The sequence below is a fragment of the Corythoichthys intestinalis genome, unplaced genomic scaffold (assembly GCF_030265065.1).
Source record: "Corythoichthys intestinalis isolate RoL2023-P3 unplaced genomic scaffold, ASM3026506v1 HiC_scaffold_24, whole genome shotgun sequence".
Classification (NCBI taxonomy): Eukaryota; Metazoa; Chordata; class Actinopteri; order Syngnathiformes; family Syngnathidae; genus Corythoichthys; species Corythoichthys intestinalis.
In genome coordinates, this window is record NW_026651593.1 from 4,473,438 (window position 1) to 4,500,472 (window position 27,035).

The 27,035-nt window shown below is 39.9% G+C and overlaps 1 protein-coding gene across 10 annotated transcripts in view; it reads left to right on the forward strand.

Annotated features, from left to right (window-relative positions):
* LOC130911282 (zinc finger protein 260-like) overlaps positions 1-27,035 on the forward strand; it is a 172,613-nt gene that overhangs the window by 6,597 nt on the left and 138,981 nt on the right. For all 10 annotated transcript variants that reach the window (XM_057829130.1, XM_057829134.1, XM_057829127.1 and 7 more), the window contains exon 2: positions 18,964-19,362. In XM_057829130.1, the coding sequence (XP_057685113.1) occupies positions 18,964-19,362 (399 nt within the window). The remainder of the gene's footprint in view (positions 1-18,963; positions 19,363-27,035) is intronic.

The window sequence follows — 27,035 nt, forward strand, 5'->3', positions numbered from 1 at the left end:
TTTTTTTTTTTTTTTTTACTTTAATAATGAAATTTTTGTTGAACCTTATTAGTTCACAAAAAACATTTTGGAACACCTAAATTCTTTATTAACGTATAAATAAATAAAAAATATCAATAATCACAAAAAATGAGGTCAAATGCTGCTAGCATGAACTCGTGCAAAAAAAAATGTAATCGGAAACACTGAGACTTCCATCTCTTTAGCAGGAATCAAAACAATTCTTACTCTTTTTGTGGTATATCATTGTCGATATTGTTCTAAATGTTAAAATGAATTGCAATGTCCCGGACAACCATTTTCAGAATAGTTTGTGTGAGTTCAGATGCTTTTTCTGGTGTGGATTCCGCATTTTTGGGGAGGAGAAAAACTGTTCAACTTTTGTTTGTTTTAACCTGAAAATAGATAAAGTAGAGGGAACACTGAAATTAGAGATTTCCCGATCCGATATTTGGATCGGATCGGACGTCGATATGGGCAAAAAAATGTGCATCAGTATCGGATCGGCTGACACGGAAAAATTCCGATCCAGACGTCCGATCCAGTTTTTTTGAAAATCCGGTCCGGGTATTCCAGCGCACCGATTTACATAATCCATTCCAGTTTTTGCTTCGGTTTCCCTAAAATCCGGTCCGCATTTATGGCACACCTTCAACACATTACATTTACATTACCGTCTCCCAATTCACCGAGAGACTTTATCGGTAAAAATGTCAGCTGTGTGGGATCATTTCACCTTAAAGGACGACAAAGACGAAGAGGCAGAGTGCAACATATGTCACAATAAAGTCAAGCGTAGTGGTAAAGCTGTAAGAAGTTTTATTACAACCAACCTAATCAAGAATTTAGCGAAAAGCACTACAAAAAATATGAGGAGTATGTTAAGAAAACGGAAGACAAAAAGAAAGGTCCTACGCAACTAACACTGGCAGAAACTTTTGCTATGCATGACAAACTGGCACTCGACAGTCCCAAAGCCCAGGGAATAACAAGAGTCATTAGAGGTGTGCAAAATTTCCGATTCTTAGATTATTCGCGATTCGGCCGTGGAAGATTCGAGAACGATCCACAAACATCCAAATTCCGATTATTGAAATATGCCAAGTAAAGCGGAAGTACAACACACTCAACGCGCCGCGCGGTCTTCGGGACGGAACTGAGCGGGAGTAGCTAAACATTATGCTTCTCATTAACCGGACCCTCGGGTAATGCCAACGCTCAACTCAGGGCTCTAGCTCAACTCATGCCACGAGATAAAAAAAAACACAACAACATACCTGACTGCTGCCGAAAAGCTGCTACAAGTACAGCTAAGCTACATAATGTTACGGTAGATATCATTTATATAGGACTAGATGGATTATAGACTCGGTAGCGGTAGCAGCACATCTGCAAAAAGCTAGATGCGGGCGTTAGTAAACGGCCGCCATCTTAAAGCAGTAAACTTCCCTACAATGCTGTTGTAGCGAACCTTCCAAGCAAACCTAATTAACTTTTTATCTAAAATACTCCTAAATCGGTAAAATATTGACTTGAATCTATCTTTAAAATAGTTTTAAAGCTTTCACATGTCAAAAGTAGACAAAAGGGAAATTATGGAATAACAGGAGCAATTTTAACAACTTTTAACGGTTGATTCACAACATTAAATTAATTGAATGTAGTTTAAAGCTGCTGATACGGAATGGGGACTGGAGTTTTTTTATTTAATGTTATTTTTGTATATTTGTTTACTGCTATATGTTAACTTGATACTGAAATAGTAGTTTGGTTTAGCCTGAGAGTATTTTTGAACAATTTTGGAACTAATGTACAAAACTTTATTAAAAAAAAAAAAAAAAAAGAAAAAAAAAAAGAAAAAGAGGGGGGTGCATCAATAATCGTTTTATAATCGAATCGGAGCCTCTGAATCGTAATCGTAATCGAATCGTTAGGTGCCCAAAGATTCCCAGCTCTAAGAGTCATTGCCGAAGAATTCATTCTGGATGACCAGCCATTATCTCTTGTGAGTAAAGACGGATTTATCCCACTCGGATGGTACCAGTTCCGACCTCAAAGCGTTCCAAGCAAATGTAAACAACAAAGATGGCTGATCGCGACGAGGTGTGTTTTATTTTGGCCATCCATCCAAAGACATTTTGACCTCCAGCGAACCTGCCTTCCTATAAGCGATCAAATATTAGAGGAAAAACGACGGCTGCGTTATTGCCCACACTGTAAACAGCCTTTTTTTAGTTACATCCTTTGCTGATCGTCAATATAAAAACATAGCACAACAAAGATAATTCGCTGTATGAGAAAAAATACATGGCGTCTCGAATAAACTTGATTTACTTCATTATTGTGTTATCATTCAATACGTTTTCTTGAGCACAATTTTGTCCAGTGACGTCAGATTGAAACAACTTGGAAGTCGGGGTAGTTATTCTTTCTCCGACTTCGCGTTCCAATGATATTTTCCTATTAGGAGGTTGGCAACCACAGTACAACATGCCCAGACGTCATTACATCCTTCAGCGATTCGGCCGGCCGTGGAAGATTTGAGAACAATTCACAAGCATCCAAATTCCAACTAGGCCTAATGGGTAATATTTCAATGCACTCGTGTTAAGGGTGGGATACCGCACATACATGCCAGATATGAAAAAGATTGAACATTGTGTCAAGAAACTATTAGTCATTTACTGAATTTGTCATTTTGCCGAAAAAATGGCCGACTTTGGCACCACGCCCAGGTCAGACCCGTGAATGAAAACGCACCATTTTAAAAACTTAAGATCTCATATATCTCCTGAACAGTCTCACCAATTTTGAAGATGATGCAACTAACTCCCTCGGCGAAAAGGTCTCAAATGTGCACCCTGTAAATCGATAAAAATTTCATATTCGATCCAAAATAACCGATTTCCTGTTGGGTTTGGAATATGGGTGTAAATGCTTTTTTGGAGTGGTTTGGACAAGGTATAGACCCCCCAAATTTCATCGCTCTACGCTGACAGACCATAATGTTATAGGCCAATTTTAAAATTTCAAGGGGGCGCCACTGAGTCATTTTGTTACATTTTTTTGCAATGTTGCAAAATTATCGAAATTTACAATTTTCCGCACATATGTGCAAATTTTGGTGACTTTTCGTGCATTCCAAATTGGCCGTTTTCATTTGCCCTGAAAAAAATAAAAAATAAATGAAATAAAAATCCTTTGCAAAACAATAGGGCCTTCGCACGCTTAGTGCTCGGGCCCTAATTATTGAAATATGTCAAGTAAAGCATAACTAATACACAGCGCGGCCTTCGGGACGCAATGCCGTCCATCATGCTTGTCTAATAGATATCACATGTATATAGAAGTAGATGCAAAATGACAAGACTCGACACCGTTAGCAACACGTGCATTAAAAACTACGTGCGTTAGTAAACAGCCGCCATCTTAAAGCAGGAGACTTCCCTTGTAGGCTGTTGTAGTGAATCTTCCAAGCGAACGTAATTAACTTTTTATCTAAAATACTCCTAAATCGGCAAAATCTTGACTTGAATCTATCTTCAAAACAGTTTTAAAACTTTCACATGTCAAAAGTAGACAGAAGGGAAATTATGGAATAACGGGAGCAATTTTAACAACTTTAACGGTTGATTCGCAAAATTAAATGAATTGACTGTAGTTTAAAGCTGTTGATACAGAATGGGGACTTGAGTATTTTATTTACTGTTTTAAAATGTTAATTTGATACTGAAATAGTCGTTTATTTAAACCTGAGAGGCTTTTTATACAATTTTTGTAACTAATGCACGAAACATTAAAAGCATCTAATAGCTTGGGGGGGTTTGTGGGATTTTCCACTGACAGTTTACAATATTATTTGCACGTTTTACTGACTGACTATGCCATTTCTGTTTGTTATTTATAATGTTTTGTGTTTGTCACTGAATAAACAGGTCAGTTTCTTGTTACCAACCATTGTGTGTTATTCAAACTCACCTAATTCAGCTGGCTAGTTGTTATCAAGAGTACTAAAACCCTTTTCAACATGAGTCTGACAACTAAGTAAGGAGGCTAAATAACTTTAAATTTTAATACATGCTCAGATAGGCCGGTATCGGCCGGTATCGGATCGGAAGTGCAAAACAATATCGGTATTGGATCGGAAGTGCAAAAACCTGGATCGGGACATCCCTAACTGAAATATTACCACAATTATTTTGAATGAGAGGCACACATACTCACAGTAACAAAAATTAAATATATAGTATTAATTTTATAGTACACTACTATATGTGTATACACAATGATACTTTATAATGTAAAGTAACTAACATTAGTGCAGTCATGGATTAGAGTAAGCAGGCCAGTGCTGTTTCCATATATTTATTATATTATATATTTATACGGGATATATGTATATATTTTCCCCAAGTGGGAGCTTCCATGATCCTAATAAATTTAATAATAATTTAAAAAAATATATAATTATATTATATATATTAGTTATTTTATTAAATAAAAATGCACATTGATACGACGCACATAAAGGTAACTTCCATTTTAAAAAATCGTTAGAAAGTTGTATGGACTTACAATCCGCTAGCTTGTTTTTTGTTGTCCTCGAAAATTATACTTGGGTGACGGCGCTTCAAGTGTTCGTTCATAGCCGACGTGCTACCGTGGTATGCGAGCTCAGCTTAGCAAAGAGTACACACAGTGGCACCCTCCATATTTTCCTTGAAACAATTCCATCGCTTTTTTGGCTTTATACCACTTTCACGTGTCACCAATTCTGCCCTTTTTGGTAATTGGCGGTGTTTTCAACTCCTCGCCGTAGTGAGGAGTAAACCGGTGATTCACTTGGCTTGTTGTCGTCGGTTTGTCCAATTTCCTCCTCAGGAAGGCGGCGGCGTGCATAAAAACACCGAGAGGCTTCGGATGGCTCTTTATGAATACTTTTATTGACCAAAACAAAAATGTGGGGCATGCAGCCCACTGAACTCCGCGCTACCCGTACACTTTCCCAACTCACCGATCTCGCTCCTTCTCTCTCGCTCACCCACTTTCTTCCTCTTTGCTCAATCTGACAATGCCGGTCACATTGAAATAACAGCGGGGGTGCCAGTAACAACCGCTTGCTTCGCGAGCGCCCGCCCGCCATTCTACTTTACATTACTTTATTGTAACTTTATCCGCGTGTAATTTTTTTTAAACCCGTCATTACCCGTCGATTGTATGTTTTGCCCGTCGACGCATTTACGTCATCGATGATGTCGACAACGTCGACTAGTTGGGACAGCTCTAGTTTGGAGTATTTGTTTTTGGGTTCACTGGCTGTCTAGCCGATAGCGTCACTTTCACACACAGCAACAAACGGGAGGGGGTGAGCGCTGCCGCGCCAAGCCACTTCTGGCTGCATTTTTGACACATAAAAAATAGCGAATACCGTACTACGGTCTGACGGAAAATTTTAGTGGTTTTGAAACCGCAACGTTTTCACACCACAGTAAACCGTGAAACAGGTAAGATTTATTAGTTCAAGCAGAGTAAAGCAATACATATTCACATTACAAGAAAGTCATTTCCGTGTCCAGTGTCCAGGATTTTAGGAGACTGGTGGGAGAGTCTCTGACCCTCGGGGTAGGGTGTGTGTGTACATTTTCAAGCCTGGTGTATCTCTTTAGGGCATTTTGAGACCACTGAATGTAATATAAATTGCTGTATGCGGTGTCGCCGGATCGCGCCAAATGCAGCAGAATGCAGCAGACAGTAGTCCCGTAGCCTGGTACACCAGACTCAGCGGCAATATGTTCCAATCCGCGGTAAATTCAGTTTTACATGACCAAAAACACATCGATTCGCTAAAACCAACAGTCTGTCTCGCGCTAGCCATGTTGAATATGTTGAAATGTCTCTCGCTAGTTTCTTGTCGCTTATCGCCGCTTGTCAGCCCGTCGCTGATTGGTCCGCTCCGCTGTCTATTTGCTGTGGCTGGCTCCGCCCTGGAAATTTTTTTCTGCTGAATGGTGGCCAGACTCATACTCTCATAGCCAGGCATGAAAATGGGTCAGGGGTTAAAAAGGTGAGAAGGGTGCGGAGGAAATATGTTCCAGTACACTGTACACCCCAACAAAAGATTGAGCTCTGTCGACCCACTCTGTGTTTCAGCAGGGCCGTGCTGAGACCGGTGGAGGGGCGGGTGCTCGTAGATCAAAAGGGGCACATGAACAAGTATTTAATACACCTTAAAACAACATAACTTCAATTTTAACCAGCTTTAGATAATAATTGGCTGCGACTGTGACATACTTTAATTGGGAGGGGGGAACAGTGAATAGAAATCAAAACTGTCATCAACACTTTCTGGCTGTGACCACATCAGATGTTCACTGAGCCACCAACAGCACAGTTTTCTTAAAACTATTATTTCATTATTATCCATACTTAACAATTCTAGCACCTAATGATTAATAAAGCAATGACATAAAATCTTATAGAAAAATAACATTGTAATTGTGTTTATAATTGTATTTAATACCCGACTATCCTTGCAAACTTGTTCTCACCAGGTCTGCTATTCACCCAGCTGATGAGGTATCCACTGCCTTTAGCAGCCTCATCTAACTCCTTTTTTTATCCTTCAATCTCCCTTCCCTACGAGGCATGTCTATGTAATGAAATATAAATATTTAAAAAAACAAAAAACAAAAAAAAACAGACAGGCTTTTAGTTTTAAAGCTTTCTTAATTTCTTTCTCAATAACGATGGAGATAGATTTGTGTTTTTATTATTCAATCAAAAAACAAAGTTACTTCTATCAAAAATAAAGTTGCTTCAATCTAAATACAGTATATACTTTTAATCCCCAAAAAGTCACTTCAATAAAAAAAATTGTTTTTGATTGCAAAAATAAATTTGAGACAAAAAAAGCATTTGAAAACTATTTTTCTTGATTGAAACAAATATTTTTTTCCATTGAAGTAATGTTGTTTTGCGTTTGGGCCACATTATGGCTAGGACATTTGTGTCTTTATTATTCAATCAAATAAGTTGCTTCAAACAAAAATATATATATAAAAAGAAAAACTTTGCACGTGTGTTAATCACCGTTTACCAAAGCCTGAGAGGGTTTGAGTAGACTCACTATGAAGCATTTAATAAAGCCAAGCATTTTCTTACTACTTTATTCTTGTTTAAAAATAATTCGGTGGGGCAGTAACATTTTTAAAACTTATCATAATTCTTACATTTTGAAGTACTTGAAAACCATTTATAAATGATACTTTGGTGAAAAAAATGAAAAAACATGTCTTATATACAGTGGGGAGAACAAGTATTTGATACACAGTCAATGGGAAAACCCACTGGCAGTGTATCAAATACTTGCTCTCCCCACTGTATATCCTTTTTCCAATGTAAAATCTGAACAAATGCATTGAACACGCACAAGAAATTGGGGGGGGCGCTACTTCACGGTTTTCACTTATTGCGGCGGGTTCTGGTCCCCGTTAACCACGAAAAACGAGGGATCCCTGTATTTCTGAAAAGCTTTAAGAAGCAGGACTCATTCCCACCACTCGTCGGGCCGGTGTTGTGTCGACACCGGCCGTCAGCTCAAGTCCCAGCCGAAAATAACGCGTCTCAGGCGGACGACGGGAGCGATGCGAGGCGCCCCCTCCATCCGAGAGCATGCCGCTTAATTTGACTCAACAGTATATTACCGCTAAATACACAAGCTTGACGCCAATTTAACGGGAGCTATTTTTATTCATAGGAGATTTGGCTAGTTCTGGCAGTGTTCAACGCAAGCTGCAACGAATGGCAGTAACTTTTTTATATCGCAAAATGTGAAAACGATTGAAACCATTACTCACCAAATTCAATCTGCTGGCAAATACAGGCAAGTGTGTATGCTGCGCTCTGGTCTGCCTCGGTGTGGATAAGGCCTGCTTTTTGTTTTCGCAGCTTTGCAATGCAACCAAAGGCTCTCCGAGCACTCCATGTACATGTAAGGAGTGCGCGCGTTTGGAATAATGGAACGCAGCTTAGGCCGATGATTGGTTCTCGTCAGCGAAGCATCTAGAAGGATTTGCAGACTGTCCAAGTGTCACTTTTTTAAAGAACCGATTTCTTAAGTGCTCAGTTTACGTACTAAGTTAATCACATGATGATAATAATAATAATAATTAAATAAAACCTCCCGACCCCCCCTCCTCCCAAAAGGAATTTCTCCTCGGATCTACGCAATTCACGTAGGTCGCCCTTTTTGACTTCAAAACGGCGAATTTCGCCAAAAGGTGAGAGATTTTCATACCTGCATAGCACAGCTATTAGTCTGGTGTACCAGGCTAGTAGTCCCGTCTATGAGCGCGACCTGTTGGTGCGTGTGTCTGTGTGTGTGCATGCACGCGCGCTCTCGCTCGCGCGGGTAGTAGAGTGGATGGGGCTACAGCTGTGTAATCGGCTGACTGACGCATCTGATTATTATCTCTTTTTTTTTTTTTTTTTTTTTTCGGCGGGGGGGCAAACGAGACTGTGGCGGGCCCAAATTGTGGGAATCACTGGTGTCCATCGATTGGTAAGAAAAAGCTGTTTGAATGAGTGACGTGTGGGCGCTCCCGTCTGGGGGGACATTTCACGCGAGGCAGCTATTTTTCGGCACAACACCGGCTGTGAGACAATTCTCCCACAACACAACGAGGTGCTCCACAGAGAAAAAGTCTCTCGACCTTAGACTTCAAACAGTTTATATATGCCATCTACACAAACAGTGGGGGGAAAAAAAACAGGCATATCAAGAACAGGGCTGGGAGCAGTATCTCGCTCGCCTTATCTATAACAGAAGGTACTCCTTGCCGGGACTTCACAAAATAGATTAAACACAGTACTATGGGATAATAAATTATTATGAATAACGATGTGAAATAAACAGACATATAGTGTTTGTGTGAATACATGGAAATATATATCTACAACACAAACTTGTTTATAGTCTCTTAACTATCCAGGAATGAAAAAAAAAAAATAATAATAATAAACATTTGTCTTGAGACCACTCAACATTGTCTAAATAAATACATTAAATATAATTGACTGGCTCACCTTTTGCTGGTTCTATAGTTTCCAGCAGAGTTCACGACATTTCTCACAGTTTAATTGCGTTGAGTTTAATTACGTTAACAGGAGAAAACACATACAGGAGGACACATCTCTCTCAGCAGCTTCCTACTGCAGTTTTGTACTGCGGTCAGGCCAGCCTCCACAAGGAAAAAAGTCAAGCTAGCCGTCCCTCATTTGGATCATTGTGTGCAATATGTGATGCAACCTGGTGGCTTCAGAGTGCAAGTCCCTTTATTAAAACAAACAAAAAAAAAAACGGGGAGCTATCTAAGATTGTGTCTACTTCAGGGGGAAACTGAAGCCCCCCTACACTCAAACTAAAGTATTGTAATTGAAAAGTGATTTGGGAAAAAATTTATGGAAAAAAAAAAAAAAAAAAAAAAACAGACATCCAAGGACCAATCTACTGTACGTCTGAGGCACACTAGACTACCCCAAGACTCGAACTACTCTCTTGAAAATCTAATGTGTGATTACATTTCACAGATTTTTTTTTTCATGTCAGTTCATGTACAAGTCAGTGTCCCCCTAAAGTGGACCCATTATTCAATAGCTCCTCGTTTTATTTTGTATTTTAAATAAAAGGACTTGCACTCTGAAGCCAAAGCGTTCCATTACTGAGATCCCAACATGGCGACACAAACTCCAGGTTTTTTTGGTGGCACAGGCTTGGTTCCACATCTGCCTTCATGAACATGTTGGCTGCGTTTCAATCGTGGTTTAAATGTGCCCTCGTTCACTTTCCCTTGGCACACCCCCTTGGGGGAATCCCCGCCGCCATCTTAAACTGCGTATGACAGCAAAAAGCATGTTTATTTCTTATTTTCCACTGCATTTTATGCTCCTGAATGAAATGGATAGCTTGGATGTGTGTGGAAGAGTTCGATGTATTTATTCAGTTTTTTGAATCTCTCGCCGTGAAAAAAAATGAGCGACTTCCTGGATTGATGAGGTTTCCGAGTGTGACGTCAGCGGGATAGTCATTTTCAGTATACATCCAATACTACAGTATGAAGAACGACTGCGGATTCAGTTGATTTTGCGGATTAATTCGTTTATTTTTCACATCACGCCAGCTAAATGTGCTAGAGAAACATTTTGCTGCACCAGGAAGAGGTGTATGAGCCTTTTAGGGTTTCAAAAAGTTCCCGTTCACCCCGAGATTGGCATAAACAATTCTGACAATTTTGTAATATGTCAAACACAGGGATCATGGCATATGTTTTAATAAGGAAGTTGCTTGCATTTTGTGGCCGGCGATCGGTGGCTTGTCGCCTCCCCCCTCTCCCGGTCCTCTTTGCCCACGTGCCCCCATGCCCACCGAGAATGCGCTTTCCTCGGCTTGGCCACGAGCAGTCCCGTGCGCCGATGTCGGCCGAGAATGGGCTATTTTCGGCGTGCATTCTTCGATCTAAAGAATATCATGTAAAAATATTGGAGTAGAAAAATTGAAAGAATGACATTTTGCTGCTCTCTTCGTCGCGTTTTCCTCGTTATGAATAATCCCCTCTCAATGGGCTGAAGTCTAAATCAGATGAAACCATTCTCCTGCAGACGTCATCCTCCTGTTGGGGACGCTAGAGCCCTATAATAGTAGGCGTGGCTAAACCGCAAATTAGAAGACTAATTTCTCTTCATCTAAGCTTTGCCAATTTGTTGTATATAGTCGAATTGTCTCAAAATATTCACATAATAATGCTATTTAAGACTTTTTTTTTTTTTTATCCTGTAGTACGCACTTTAAGAGCTGTTCCATTTCCCGAAACAGCAAAGTGAACTTGGAGAGATCGATGCTTAGAGGGCTTAGTGATCGAGTCAACAACGATGGTCACTCCAGAGCTCCCTATATCCCACAATGCATTGCAGTGGTGCACGGAAAATATGTCCAAGCGTTGGTGATAATGAAGCTCAAGCACTGTTGGCTGCTGTCTGTTTACCACCAAAGACGAACAATATGACTTAAGCTGCCAGCACGGTGTTTGAATGTTATTCCAAACTGCCTTTCGAATTGTAAAATTCATCGTTGTTGTTAATTTTTTAAAACATTTTTTATTAGACTGTATGTGACAGTTATGGCAGAACGTGTGGAACCACAATAGTGCCAAAATAAAAAAACAAAAACACATGTATAAATATATAAATATAGAGAGAAATTAATGAATAATAAAGTAACTTTTTTATTGACTTTCACTTTGCCATAAAAAATGAATTTTTTCCATTGATGTTTCTATTTCGCTTATCTTTTCTATTTTGCTTTTAACGAAAGGAATGGTCTGTCAATCAAATAGCGTTGGGAAGGACTGAAACTAAACTTCAAATAGGTTAACACTAGTCCCAGAGAATTCTTGTACACCCAATTGTCCTAAGCAATGGCCGATTTGGCCTCTACCCCGGAAAAACCCAGAGGTGGCCAAAATGACCCAAGTGCTTTTGAATTGGCAAGTCGTTCTCCGACAGACAAGAGCCGTTCATATGGAAATGTGTTGGTACGCAGCCCAAACGGAGGGGAACACACCACGGTTGAAGTATTCATGTGAGTTTGTGTCAGTTCAAGTCAAGCTACATTAATGGGGTTTTGCACATATTTATTTGTGTGTGTTGTTTTACAATTTTACTGTTGGAAAAAATATTTCTGACAGTGTATCTGTGGGGCGTGTACATGCTACCATATTTGTTATAGCAGTAAGTTTGTGATGCCTGCAGAAAATAGAACACTAAATCAGTATCAAATGTAAAACTGAAGTAAGAGTCTGATACAGTTTGTTTGTCTTTTCTTCCTGGTATTTATTGATGCACAGGGTTCAAACAAGAGTTATCACAGCAAATCAAAACTATCAAATCAAAGCTATGAATGGTATACAAAACACACACAAATGTACCTCTAATACACCCTCTGTTCTCTATACTGCACTCGTTGAAAGGATCTAAAGTCTTTTTTTTTTTTTTTTTCCTGTGACTATTTGATATATACGCGCTTAATGATTGACCAGAGCCTTTTTGCGATCACATTCCAAGATGACGACTGACGATTGAATAAACTGCTCGACCTGAGGGATTCGCTGACGACGGCTGGCTATAATGTGCCTAGCTCCTTTGTTCAAATTTCTCTTATTGTCCACACAACCACAGGGAAAAATAGCTCAAATTTGTACATTGTTTTGGAAAAAAAATGTGTTTTAGAACTGCAATTTGAGTGTAGGGCAGGAATTGTGTCTGTAGTCTAGACGTACTGAATCAGCGGAATGGAGCATAAATTGCGGCCATTGTGTCTGAATAACCAGAAAATGTGTGCAAACTTTTGAGAAAAACAGTAACAGACCCAATTTGTGTCCTGAGGAGGGGGAAGGGAACTAACTGTTCGGTGTCCTGAGGAGGGGGAAGGGATCTGTCGTGGAGGTGAAGCTCTTGCCTGGCACGGCCAGACTGTTCTCCCTGTATTTTTCAAACACTGAGAGAAAAGTCTGGGACCCAGCCCATTAACGGCCTCTCGAGCAGGTACAAAATCAATCGACAAATCAGATTCGTTTATTTGCGTGACGTGTTGTTAACGAGCAACGTCACTCTTGCGCGTCGGAAGTCGTCTCCACGACAACACAGATGGTGAACAGGAGAGCCGAGAATATGTTCCAATCCATGGTAAAATCAGTTTTAAATGACCAAAAACACATCGACACGAGTCATTGACAACAGTCTGTGTCGCGCTAGCCATGTTGAATAAACTCCGCTCTCCTCGTACGTTTCCTTTCACGCGCAAGTCCCTCGTCCTGCCCTCATCGTTTTACTAACGTCACGTCTGCCGGTCGCTGATTGGTCCACTCCGCTGTCTGTTTGCTGTGGCTTGCTCCGCCCTGGAAATTGTATCCGCTGAATGGTGGCCAGACTCAATAGCTGGAACAGCGGTGGAACAGCGGTGTACCAGGCAAGTGAAGCTCATCAGGTTGGTGTCATACTACATTCAACTACATTTTAGAAATAGAATTAAAAAAAAAAAAAAAAATGCTAGTTAGTCCAGAAAATGTGTGAAAACTTTTTAGAAAAACAGTAACAGACTGAATTTGCGTTACGACAAAATAAGCACTTGGTCACTTTATCACCTTAGGAAAGGATCACCATATTTTTCTTACTTTCTTAGTGAGACTTACTGATTAGCCAGTCCGGGACTCAAAATATAATAATTGAGGAGGAGGAAGGGACCGGACCGGCCCTGAGCAGTTGCTTTGAACACACTGAAACAATGACTGAATGTTGAATTATCAGTCCTACTTATTATGAAGATGGTATGTCCAGGAAGTGACTTAATATTAACAGGACATGTCCCAGAAATGTCCCCAAATCAACAGGAAGTGACTGGATATCAACAGGAAGTGTCCAGAGAATGTGCCCAAATCAACAGGTCACTGATAGAACTGTATCGAGCACAGCAAAGCCCCATAGTAATTTCTCCAGAAACGGCAGTTTCTATTTACCAAAATTGCCGTAAAATTTTCTTGAATGATGTATCATTGAACCATGTATGATATATTTTTTAATCAAAACAACTAGAGCAAAGACAGGAGAGGTAGGAGATTCAGAGCCTCACCTGCATATTGAAAAATTATCTATATAAACACATACAGGTCATGGTTCGGTGCGGTTTCAGTACAACCTAAAAAACAAAGCTTTTTTTCTCACAGCATTTGAAAGTTAAAGTTGTATACCGTTAACTCTTATATAGGTGGATTTTTAAAAATTGTAAGAAGTCTGACCAAGGTTTTTTTTTGGGGGGGGGGAGGTTGAAAAAAATCAGTTCAATCAGTTAACATTAACATCGTTGATGTGAAAGATGTTCTAGAAGATATAATGTAATATGTATACGACATGAAAAGTAACATCAGTTCCTTTGCTGAACAACTAATTACTCTTACAATGAGGTAACTGAGTTACTTCTCCCAAAAAGTAATCGAGTTTGTTACTACTTTTTGAAGTAAGATTAACAACACTGTGCAGTACATACCACCTTCATAATAATTAGGACTATTAGGACATTCAGTCATTGTTTCAGTGTGTTCAAAGCAACTTTTCGGGGCCGGTCCCTTCCCCCTTCTCACCTCATAAATTCAGTCTGTTACTATTTTTCTCAATAGTTTTCACACATTTTGTTGGATTAACTTGCATTTAAAAAAACATTTGGTTCTATTTCTAAAATGTAGTTGAAGGCATTATGACACTAAACTGGTGAGCTTCACCTCCACAACAGGTCCCTTCCCCCTCCTCAGGACACCGAACAGGTCCCTTCTCACGAAACAAATTCATTCTGTTACACTCAAATTACAGTTCTAAAACGGTTTTTCAAAACAATGTACACATTTGGGCCATTTTTATCTGTTGTTGTGTGTGGAGTATAGGAGAAGTGAGTTAAAAAATGTAAACAGTGTAAACTCCATAAATAAATGTAAATAAATAAATGTAGCTTTACTTGAACTGACACAAACTATGACATGAATTGTTTAACCCTGGTGTGTTCCCCTCCGTTTGGGCTGCACACCAACATAATTTATGTTTAGTGGTTGTATTTACATATGAATGGCAGCTCTATGTCATACAACGACTTGCCAATTCAAAAGCACTTGGGTCATTTTGGCCAGCTCTGGGTTTTTCCGAAAGAGAGGCCAAATCGGCCATTGCTTGGGAATATTAGAAGAATCGTCTTGGGGAAAGGACGATTCGGCCTCTACTGGGTTTTCTAGTGTTAAATGTATTTTAAAAACAAATCTGTTTACAGATTATTAGGTACAGACAAATAAATAAATAATGAATTGCCCAAATGAAATTTTATACAAAGCTAATAATTCTGATAATTCCCAAGTACTGACGTATTGCCATCAAGCGCGGATTACGTCTTTGGCTTATTAACGTGAGTCGACGTATATTTTGTGCAATGTCCTCCAAACCATCAACGTGCCTCCAAGACCCGATCCCAACCAAACTTTTTAAAGAGACCCTGCCTCTAACTATTGATATTATCTTAAATATAATAAATACCTCATTAGTTACTGGCCACATGCCGCAGTCCTTTAAGTAAGCAGTTATTAAACCGCTTTTGAAAAAACCTACTCTTGATCCTGATATCTTGCCCAATTATAGACCTATCTCTAATCTAACATTTCTCTCCAAAGTCCTTGAAAGAGTGGTAATTAAACAGCTCTGTCAGCACCTACAGGACAATAGTTTATTTGAACATTTCCAGTCTGGCTTTCGAGCTCATCATAGCACTGAAACTGCATTAGTCAAAGTAACTAATGACTTGTTACTAGCCGCTGACGTTGGATTAGTCTCGATCCTGGTTCTGTTGGACCTGAGTGCAACCTTTGACACAATCGACCATAATATCTTATTGCAGAGACTAGAATGTGACATAGGCGTTAGAGGAGCAGCCCTCTGCTGGTTTAAATCATATTTGTCTAATAGGTACCAGTTTGTCAATGTAAACCAGCAATCATCACCGTACTCTAGAGTTAGTTATGGTGTGCCTCAAGGATCGGTCCTCGGGCCCATCTTGTTTACGCTGTATATGCTTCCTCTACGTAATATCATCAGAAAACAGAGCATTAACTTTCATTGTTACGCTGACGACACACAACTGTATTTATCAATTAAACCTGAGCAGATCAGGCAAGTGGACAAACTAAGCACCTGCATCCGAGATATAAATACCTGGATGAGCACTAACTATCTTCTACTTAACCCTGAAAAGACAGTAGTCCTTATAATAGGCCCGAAAAGTGTGAGAGACTCTTTAGCTGCCCAGATAGTCACTCTGGACAATGTAAGTGTAGCCTCCGGCACCACAGTTAAAAACCTAGGAGTTTTATTCGACCCTGACTTATCGTTTAAAGAGCATACGACAGGAGAAAAAAAGTCTTAAATAGCATTGTTATGTGAATTAGAATCATATTTTGAGACGATTCGACTATATACAACAATTTAGCAAAGCGCAGATGACAAGAAATTAGTCTTTTAATCTGCCGGTTAGCCACGCCTACCATTATAAGGCTCTAGCGTCCCCAACAGGTGGATGACGTCAGCAGGAGAATGGGCTCATCGGTTTTACTATTCAGCCCATTGAGGGGGAAATATTCAGAACGAGGAAAATGCGACGAAGAGAGCCGCAAAATGTCATTGTTTTAGTCTCTCTACTCCAATATTTTTACAGGATATTCTTTTTATCCAAGTATTTTTCCCCAATAGCTAAATAAATGGCTTGAGAAGGACCAGTCAGCCCGTCGAGGGGGGAACTATAGACCCTACCCACCGACGTCACAAAACCACGTGCTCGCTGTATGGTTCCGCCCCCTTGTCCGTCATTTTGTCTCTGTATTAGCATTGGTTTCAATTGATCGAGGAATTTAAAATGCATTTCATGGAAGACCCGGTGCTTTCGGATGCCGTAAACTCACTGGATGTGTTGCATAAAAGGCATTATGTGGAAAAGCTTCGTTCTATACAGTCGCCAGATCCATATTTGATGCCCAAATCGATGTTTTTCGACCCACTGTCTTCGCCCTGTCTGCCTGACATCTGCTACGCTGATATTTACAACTATCTTGTCCACACAAAATCAGCCTATTCTCACGAAAATTTGAAAAACTTCAAGAGCTTGGAGGCTTATAAATACTTCGTTGCTGGTTGGGTGAAACAGGTCCTCGTCCACGAAAATTCGGCAGGAATCTATCTTGTGCTTGGAACGGTGAGTTACGAAATTTTCAATTCAAAATCTTTTATTCTCGCTAACATCCACTGTCAAGTCTAATTTATTTCATGTCATTTGTCAATGCACTTAGGGCTTTTTATGTTTATATGGTTTAGCGATAGCACTCTCACTACATACATACGTGTATGTTGTCGGCGATTAGCCTAGCAATGATCTTAATTGTGGTTATTTGTCAGCCCAAAACCCTCTAAGTATATCTTAAATGCATCTTACTGGATATAAAATGACTACTACATAGTCTGTGGTGATTTTTTTGGTGCCCAGTTTTCACGTCGAATTGCAGCCGTCCATTTCGCTCTCCTCTTTGGATCCCTCGGAATACGGTACAACTTCAAGTCTCTCATTCCATCTTCTCTGTTAGTGCAACCAACAGCCACACACGCCTTCACCATTTTGATTATTAATGTTAAGGAGCAGAAAAACACGCCGTAAATAGGAGGAATGTACGTAGCCGTAACAGGTTAACACTATGTTTTGACGGACAATTGGGCGGTACCATTCAGGAGAGTGGAGTTGTGACGTCACGTGGGTAAGGTCTATTCACAACGAGGAAAACGCAATGAAGAGAGCTGCAAAATGCTTCAGCATTCCTGCTAGCAGCAGCCTCGTATTCGTTCCAAAAATCTTTGTGATTAAGTTTTAAATGGATACTGGGTTAGTGGTTTTGAATGAGGACGCTTTCTTTCCGCCTCGTGGAACTTCTGCGGTACATGTTTCGCAGATGGCGAGAGCATCGTTTTTTTATAGTAACAGCCGCCATAATATTCAACTACTTCTTCTTGTGTAACTCCGCCTCCTCAACGCCTCCTCCCTCAGGGGCTTCAGAGAGGGGAGGGGTTGAGGAGGCGGCGTGCTGAATTCTTAGGTTGCGCACATTTGGAGGCTAAATCAAGTACATAATTATCGGATTGCATTATCGGTTGAATTTTTTTATTATCTGGATTATCTGTGTGACGTTATAATTGTCATTATCGGCCGATAATTATCGGTGACCGATATTATCGTGTATCTTTAATTGCTTTAAAATGGATTTTCAGCTTTGTGCTTTGGAGCTAAATTGAATCAGAACCCAGAGATGTCTTTTTTGAAAAAAACAAAAACAAAAAAAAAACGTAAAAGACGTATAAATACAGCTTTGGGACACTGAAACAATTAAAAATAGAACTTATTTATACGTTTTTGGGAGTAACTGAGGAAAGGGTTTCTTTGTTTCTTTATTTTTTATTAGTATTCTACTTTGGGGGAAAACTGAGGGAAAACCTGTCTTATATGTATCTATTCCCAGTGCTGTTAAATCTGTATGAATACATTGAACACATACACACACAAAATACTGTAAATAGGGTCCGCCTCTAATTCACAGATTTTTGCAAATGCAAACAATGATCCAAATGAGGGATGGCTAGCTTGACTTCATTTTTCCTTGTGGAGGCTGCCCTGACTGCAGTAGTTTTGCAGGTTAGCAAGTTCACACAGTTTAATGATATGCTAACTCTGATGCAAGTAGGACTTTCAGTAGCAAAATTGGTGGTGTGTTTCCCACTTGCACAACATTGGCGTCTTTTTACATTACTACAGTGGCTGCTGCTGTTACTGCTGGCCGAAAAAAAACAAAAAACAAACTAATATCCCTCTTTAAAGGGGATGGAGGAAGCGGCGGCATGTCGCCATGAATCTGTCGGGGCTGTTTGGAAGTGCGTGTGTGGCCGTGCGGAGTTGGAATGGTCAAGTCATAAGCCAATCAAACGTGCATTTGAGGGGGAAAAAAATGCACCGGCACATTCAGCATGTCCACTGTTTTCTCCTGATACATAAAATATAATGACCAACCTCAATGGGAGTATGTAAAACCCCCATGCTACACATTAAAACTGTTCAGACCTTACGGACAATCAAATTCTCATTATCTGTGTCAAAGCAGCTGAACAGGATTGGTAAAAAATATATACATAATTTTTAAATGTGATATCAAGCAGTGTCGTGGTAGATTATCACAAAATACGGATAAATACAAAGTAGGAAGAATATTTCTGAGGCAATAAATATTTTGGGGACAGAATATGTCAAATGAATAAATAAGATCTGGCCCATGTGTGTTTATGGTCTTGCAGATGCCAGTCAAGCGCATTGTCCTGAACGCCAGGAGTCTGCTCGCATTGGAGAAGAGGAGGAGGAAGAGTCGCAATTCATCAAGAAGGAGGAGGAAGAATTCGTCCACATTAAAGATGAGTGGGATGAGTATTTCATAAGAGTTGAGAACCCCTACATTGAGGAGCAGCAACAACCTAATGTCCTCAAAATGGAGGAGGACCCTCCATATGTTAAAGTGGAGGTGGTTGACATCCCCAAGTGGTCTGGTGAGCCCTTAAAGTGTTGTGGTCCGAGTGAGGCCAACAGAGAGGCTGAGCCTCCTAGTGGCAGCAGCAGCAGTTCAACAGAAAGATCCGAGGCAGACATCCTCTTTGCTCAACCATCGGATAGCGACGACGCCACATCGCACTCGCTGTTCTGTGAGTATCAAGTTACAATGAGGGGAGTGAGGGTCTCTGTCTGACGCGCTGTAAACAAGTTATTTGGTGGTGTTCGTTCAATCTGTTTGTCTTTAAGCGATAGTGTGTCCTGTTCTGAGTTGTTTGACTTCCAATTTTGTGTCATTTCTGTTGTAAACCATTGTTATTGATCAAAACTGCATCATTTGTACAATGTGTAAAAAACAGTAAATGCCCAATGTAAGTCATAACATTGAAGAAAAAGACCCAACTGTCTTCAACTTGTCTCAGAACTTTTTTTGTTATATTAGTTTCAATTGACTCTATTCTTGTAATATTTTTTTTAAATTTTAAATTGACCACTTCTATATTAAAATGACCCAAATTTAAAAGTGTACAAAAGTAGTGAACAAATGTAGTGTACAAAATAGTGTATATAAGTATTGCACGAAGGTATTGAATAAATGTAGTTATAAGTGTAAATGAACTCATGATATAAAGCAAATAAGTTTACTTCAAAGTTGGTGGGGACAATTTCAGCATGCTTAAAACTTGCTAGTGTACAAATGTAGTGTACAAAAGTAGTTAACAAAGGTAGTGTACAAAGTAGTGTATAAAAGTAGTGTACAATGGTATGAATAAATGTAGTAATTACTGTACAAAGTATTGAATAAAAGTAGTATACAAAGGTATGAATAAATATAGTACCGTATTTTTCGGACTATAAGTCAGTTTTTTTCATAATTTGGCTGGGGGTGCGACTTATGTGTGAAACTTTGCAATATGTACAATGGACATACTTTTTGGAATCCTCAGAGACTTTTGATGGTCCAGCTCTTCTTCTGACTTTCAGTGATCTACTATGCCTATTTATTACCTCCTGATTATGCTCATACTTTCTTTTACACATTCTGCAACTTCTCCAGTAATGTTTTTCTCTTTTTCAGTGTCAGTAGGAAAATCAGAGCTGGATCCATCAGAGCTTCTTGATGGAAGATAGACATCATCTGAAGCTGAATCACTGATTTCAGAGTCAGAAACATGATCCCAAGACTTAGTAGCATCATATACAGCAAACAAACAAACAAACAAAAAGTTTGACTTAAGTCATATTTGTCAGAATTCAAATATCAAACAGTTTGGAGCAAATGTTCAAATGCTTATGAAGACAAACATACCAGTGATGAATTCTTCAAAAAACAGGATTTATGCCATGATCTTGAACATACTAAAAGCACATTTAAAAGAACCATTAAAGTTATGTGAACATTTTTGCTTTAGTTTAACAAATATTTTCAGTAACTATTAATAAAAGATCTGTTTAAGTAATGAAAAATACAAACATTTGCATGTTACCCCAATCCATTTTAAACTGGAGACAGGCCCAGTGCAGTCTTCACAATTTTCCAAAGCACTGAGAACTGCACCAAACATTCTATGGTAGCACTAAAAAAAAAAAAAAAGAAGTATGACAATAAAAAAAGAGGGTTCAACACGACAGGAATACAGTGGGGCAAATAAGTATTTAGTCAACCACTAATTGGGCAACTTCTCCCACTTGAAAATATTAGAGAGGCCTGTAATTGTCAACATGGGTAAACCTCAACCAAGAGAGACAGAATGTGGAAAGGATAAAAAAAACAGAAAATCACATTGTTTGATTTTTAAAGAATTAATTGCAAATCGTGGTGGAAAATAATTATTTGGTCAAAAGCTTGTGAAGAGTTACAGAAAACGTTTGGCCTCCGTTATTGCCAACAAAGGGTACATAACAAAGTATTGAGATGAACTTTTGATATTGACCAAATACTTATTTTCCACCATGATTTGCAAATGAATTCTTAAAAAAAAAAACTGATTTTCTTTTTTTTTTTTTTTCCACATTCTGTCTCTCATGGTTGAGGTTTACCCATGTTGACAATTACAGGCCTCTCTAATATTTTCAAGTGGGAGAACTCGCACAATTAGTGGTTGACTAAATACCTATTTGCCCTACTGTATGTCTATGATCTGGAAGGTCCTCAAGCAGATGGAAGCCATCTAAATGGTCAACGCATCCAAGGGGGCAACTATTCTCTCTAAATGTCGGAGGAAATTAAACACCTTTTGCTGATATGGATTAAGGATAAAGAGATTAGAGCTGTCCCGACTAGTCGACGTCGTCAATGACAAATGTGTCGACGAGCACACCATTCCGTCGACGGTTAATAAAGGGTTAAAAAAAAATATATACAGTATATATGTAGAAAGTTTCGGATGGCGGAGCGCAAGCGGGTAAAGTGACACAAAGCCAAAAAAGCACACCATTGTAGCCAAAGCATGGACTTATTTCAACGAAACAAAGGAGGGTATAGACCCTACCCACGTGACGTCACAACTCCGCTCTCCTGAATGGTACCGCCCACTTGTCCGTCAAAACATAGTGCTAACCTGTTACGGCTACGTACATTTCTCCTATTTACGGCGTGTTTTTCTGCTCCTTAACATTAATAATCAAAATGGTGAAGGCGTGTGTGGCTGTTGGTTGCACTAACAGAGAAGATGGAAGGAGAGACTTGAAGTTTTACCGTATTCCGAGGGATCCAAAGAGAGCGAAATGGACGGCTGCAATTCGACGTGAAAACTGGGCAACAAAAATCACCACAGACTATGCAGTAGTCATTTTATATCCGGTAAGATGCATTTAAGATATACTTAGAGGGTTTTGGGCTGACAAATAACCACAATTAAGATAATTGCGAGGCTAATCGCCGACAACATACGACGTAGTACGACATAGTTTCAAATTCAAGATGTTTGTGACTTCCCTTTCTTCCACCATCGTTATTTTTTGAATAATATTTAGCTGGTACCAAGTGAAAGAAACTGGCCTCGTCTATGGGGCTGACAAATAACCACAATTAACATCATTGCGAGGCTAATCGCCGACAACATACGACGTAGTACGACATAGTTTCAAATTCAAGATGTTTGTGACTTCCCTTTCTTCCACCATCGTTATTTTTTGAATAATATTTAGCTGGTACCAAGTGAAAGAAACTGGCCTCGTCTACGGGGCTGACAAATAACCACAATTAAGATCATTGCTAGGCTAATCGCCGACAACATACACGTATGTATGTAGTGAGAGTGCTATCGCTAAACCATATAAACATTAAAAGCCTTAACTCCATTGACAAACGACATGAAATACATTAGACTTGACAGTGGATGTTAGCAATAACAAAAGATTTTGAATTGAAAATTTCGTAACTCACCTTTCCAAGCACAAGATAGATTCCTGCCGAATTTTCGTGGACGAGGACCTGTTTCACCCAACCAGCAACGAAGTATTTATAAGCCTCCAAGCTCTTGAAGTTTTTCATATTTTCGTGAGAATAGGCTGATTTAATGTGGACAAGATAATTGTAAATATCTGCGTAGCAGATGTCAGGCAGACAGGGCGAAGACAGTGGGTCGAAAAACATCGATTTGGGCATCAAATATGGATCTGGCGACTGTATAGAACGAAGCTTTTCCTCATAACGCCTTTTATGCAACAGATCCAGTGAGTTTGCGGCATCAGAAAGCACCGGGTCTTCCATGAAATGCATTTTAAATTCCGCCATCAATTGCAAACAATGCTAATACAGAGTCAAAATGACGGACAAGTGGGCGGAACCATACAGCGAGCACGTGGTTTTGTGACGTAGGTGGGTAGGGTCTATACTATCGTGTGCAGTCTGCAATGCCAAGCTTGTCGGCCACGAATGAACACCTGAAGAGTCGTCAGCCAGTTGTAATTTTAGAAGGTGACAGAAGACAACAAGCTGGCAGATCAGAAGTCCACATAACCAGTGTTGTTAATAACAGCGTCATTTTTGTCAGTTGTGAGTAATCTAATTAATCACTTTTCTCATCGTTTTTGGGCTTTGAAACGAATTAACCCAATTATAGTATTAAGTATTCTTTTGGGAAATCCCGCTCGACATATGACCATTTCATCTTAAAGTCCTGCAACAAATTAAATTCATATCTAGAGGTACAACTGTATTGAAACATTTAAACACAGGAAAGAGAAGTGCCTGCAAAAATCAAGTACATCACATGAACACCTGACACACTATCTTGTTGTCCGATCGATTAAGTACAGTGGGGCAAATAAGTATATAGTCAACCACTAATTGTGCAAGTTCTCCCACTTGAAAATATTAGAGAGGCCTGTAATTGTCAACATGGGTAAACCTCAACCATGAGAGACAGAATGTGGGGAAAAAAAACAGAAAATCACATTGTTTGATTTTTAAAGAATTTATTTGCAAATCGTGGTGGAAAATAAGTAAAATATAGAAAATAAGTATCAAAAGCTTGTGAAGAGTTACAGAAAACGTTTGGCCTAAGTATTTGGTGTATACCAAAAGTTCATCACAATACTTTGTTTTGTACCTTTTGTTGGCAATAACGGAGGCCAAACGTTTTCTGTAACTCTTCACAAGCTTTTCACACACTGTTGCTGGTATTTTGGCCCATTCCTCCATGCAGATCTTCTCTAGAGCAGTGATGTTTTGGGGCTGTCGTTGGGCAACACGGACTTTCAACTCCCTCCTCACCCCGTGGCGTCAAAATGAAAACAAGAACGGGGAGCAAAAATCCCAGAACCACACGGGGGGACATAGTGAATGACCTACAGAGACCTGGGGCCACAGTAACAAAGGCTACCATCAGTAACACAATGCGCCGCCAGGGACTCAAATCCTGCACTGCCAGACGTGTCGCCCTGCTGAAGAAAGTACACGTCCAGGTCCGTCTGAGGTTCGCTAGAGAGCATTTGGATGATCCAGAAGAGGACTGGGAGAATTTGTCATGGTCAGATGAAACCAAAATAGAACTTTTTGGTAGAAACACAGGTTCTCGTATTTGGAGGAAAAAGAATATTGAATTGCACCATACCCACTGTGAAGCATGGGGGTGGAAACATCATGCTTTGGGGCTGTTTTTCTGCAAAGGGACCAGGACGACTGATCTGTGTAAAGGAAAGAATGAATGGGGTCATGTATTGAGAGATTTTGAGTGAAAATCTCCTTCCATCAGCAAGGGCATTGAAGATGAGACGTGGCTGGGTCTTTCAGCATGACAATGATCCCAAACACAAAGCCAGGGCAACAAAGGAGTGGCTTCGTAAGAAGCATTTCAAGGTCCTGGAGTGGCCTAGCCAGTCTCCAGGTCTCAACCCCATAGAAAATCTGCGGAGGGAGCTGAAAGTCTGTGTTGCCAACAACAGCCCCAAAACATCACTGCTCTAGAGGAGATCTGGATGGAGAAATGGGCCAAAATACCAGCAACAGTGTGTGAAAAACTTGTGAAGAGTTACAGAAAACGTTTGACCTCCGTTATTGTCAACAAAGGGTACATAACAAAGTATTGAGATGAACTTTTGGTATTGACCAAATACTTATTTTCCACCATGATTTGCAAATAAATTCTTTAAAAATCAAACAATGTGAGTTTGTTTTATTTCCAATTTCTGTCTCTCATGGTTGAGGTTTAACCATGTTGACAATTACAGGCCTCTCTAATATTTTCAAGTGGGGGAACTTGCACAATTAGTGGTTGAATAAATACTTATTTGCCCCACTGTATGTCCCTGTCCTCACAGGACTGCTTCCCGGCTGTCCTAATCTGTATCAAGTAGTTACGTCGTTCTTGAGCATCTTCATATGGCCAAACAAAGCTAAATTATTATTGAATTCAAAAGCATGACACCACAATAATACAGTCAACTCACTGTATCATCCTTGAATGATCCAACACCAGGACTGACTCCTGTCATCTCGGCCTCAATGCCGGCCACAGATTCCTGTGGATGAGTTAATAAACAAAAATTAGAGAGTACTTGAAATAGAAAAAAATATTTTTTATTCAATAAACAATATAATATAAAAATAATTCATTGTAAGGCTAAAGTATGTATTATTCCAGAGCTTCTGAAAGATTTATGGGATCATGGAGCCAATAAAGGTTTTATTTTCACCAAACCAACATGTTAAATCTAATGAGGGAAAACCAATAGGTGTTTTATAATTAAAGGTCTCCTCATAATGCAGGCGTGTCGGGTAAACTGCAGACACATACACACATACACACATCTTAGCGTACTGCCTGATCAACATTAAATATGAAGGTGGGGGAGGGGAGACAAAAAAAAAATGGTGTCCTCATAATGGAGGTAAGTCAGGTGAACACCTGACACACACATCTTCGCGTACTGCCTGATCAACGTTAAATATGTAGGTGGTGAACACCTGACACACACATCTTCGCCTACTGCCTGATCAACGTTAAATATGTAGGTGGGGGAGGGGAGACTAAAAAAATAGGTTTCCTCATAATGGAGGTAAGTCAGGTGAACACCTGACACACATATTAGCGTACTGCCTGATCAACGTTAAATATGTATGTGGGCGAGGGAAGACTAAAAAAATAGGTGTCCTCATAATGGAGGTAAGTCAGGTGAACACCTGACACACATATTAGCGTACTGCCTGATCAACGTTAAATATGGAGGTGGGGGAGGGGAGACTAAAAAACGGGTGTCCTCATAATTGAGGTAAGTCAGGTGAACACCTGACACATACAGCATAGCTTGCTGCCTATCAAACTATTCTGGCACAGTAAAAATAAAAACTTGCCAGGATTGAAAAATTAAACAAAATATTTTAAAAGAAAAAAAAATCACAAAAAGATTGTAGCCATTTTAAAGTCGTGAAAAAATTGTCATAAGATTAAGTTAAATTTTAAAAATATATATACACTTTTCAAATGTTGTTCTTAACACCAATCAGTGTGGTAATGCAAATTAGAATCACAAAAATACTGTCCACAAAGTGTGTCATCATTGGAACGGCCAAGTATTTCCAATATACGGTTTTCGGTTCTGGCCAAGAATTTTGCTTTCGGTACATCTATAACAAAAATAGTCCACTTACCTTATCATCATTTGATTCAACAAGACCGCGACTGACTCCTCTCCTCTTGGCCCCACTCCCACCCAATGCTTCCTGTGAATATGTTAATAAAAGAGCCAACTTAGCGATTCCATGAAAGAGAAAAAAAATCCAGAGGCACTGTCCCCGTTGTCCACGCGATGTTGCAGAGGTGTGTCAACAAAGACAACCCCTTAACATCGAGAGTCTTCATCCCACTTTGCTGCTGAGGAGCTTTTTAATCACCTCAGTGACTTCAACCCCGTAGGTGGTAGGACCCACCTCGGAGTCCCAAGGCTCTGCTTCCTCATGGGAAGGTGTGTTGCTAATGTCGAGGAGTATAAAGTATAACCGAGTATAAAGTATAAAGTATTTGGCCCACCAACTCACAACATCCCAGATTGAAGTCTGCAGCGCCCCAAACACACTATGCACAGTGATGGTGGTGCAATGCTTTCACTTCCTGAGATGCTGAGCGATGGACCAAATTTTCTTTGAAGAAGTCCTGATGTCGTTCTCGAAGGCTTTAGCAAACTCCTCGTATGCCTGCGTTTTTTGCCTCAGTGACCACCAGAGAAGCATGTTGCTTGGCCAGTCGATACCCATCAACTGCCTCTGGAGTCCCGCAGGCCAAAAAGGCGCAATAGGACTCCTTCAGCTTGACGGCATCCCTCACCACTGCTGTCCACCAGCGGGTTCTGGGATTGCTGACACGACGGGCCCAGACCACCT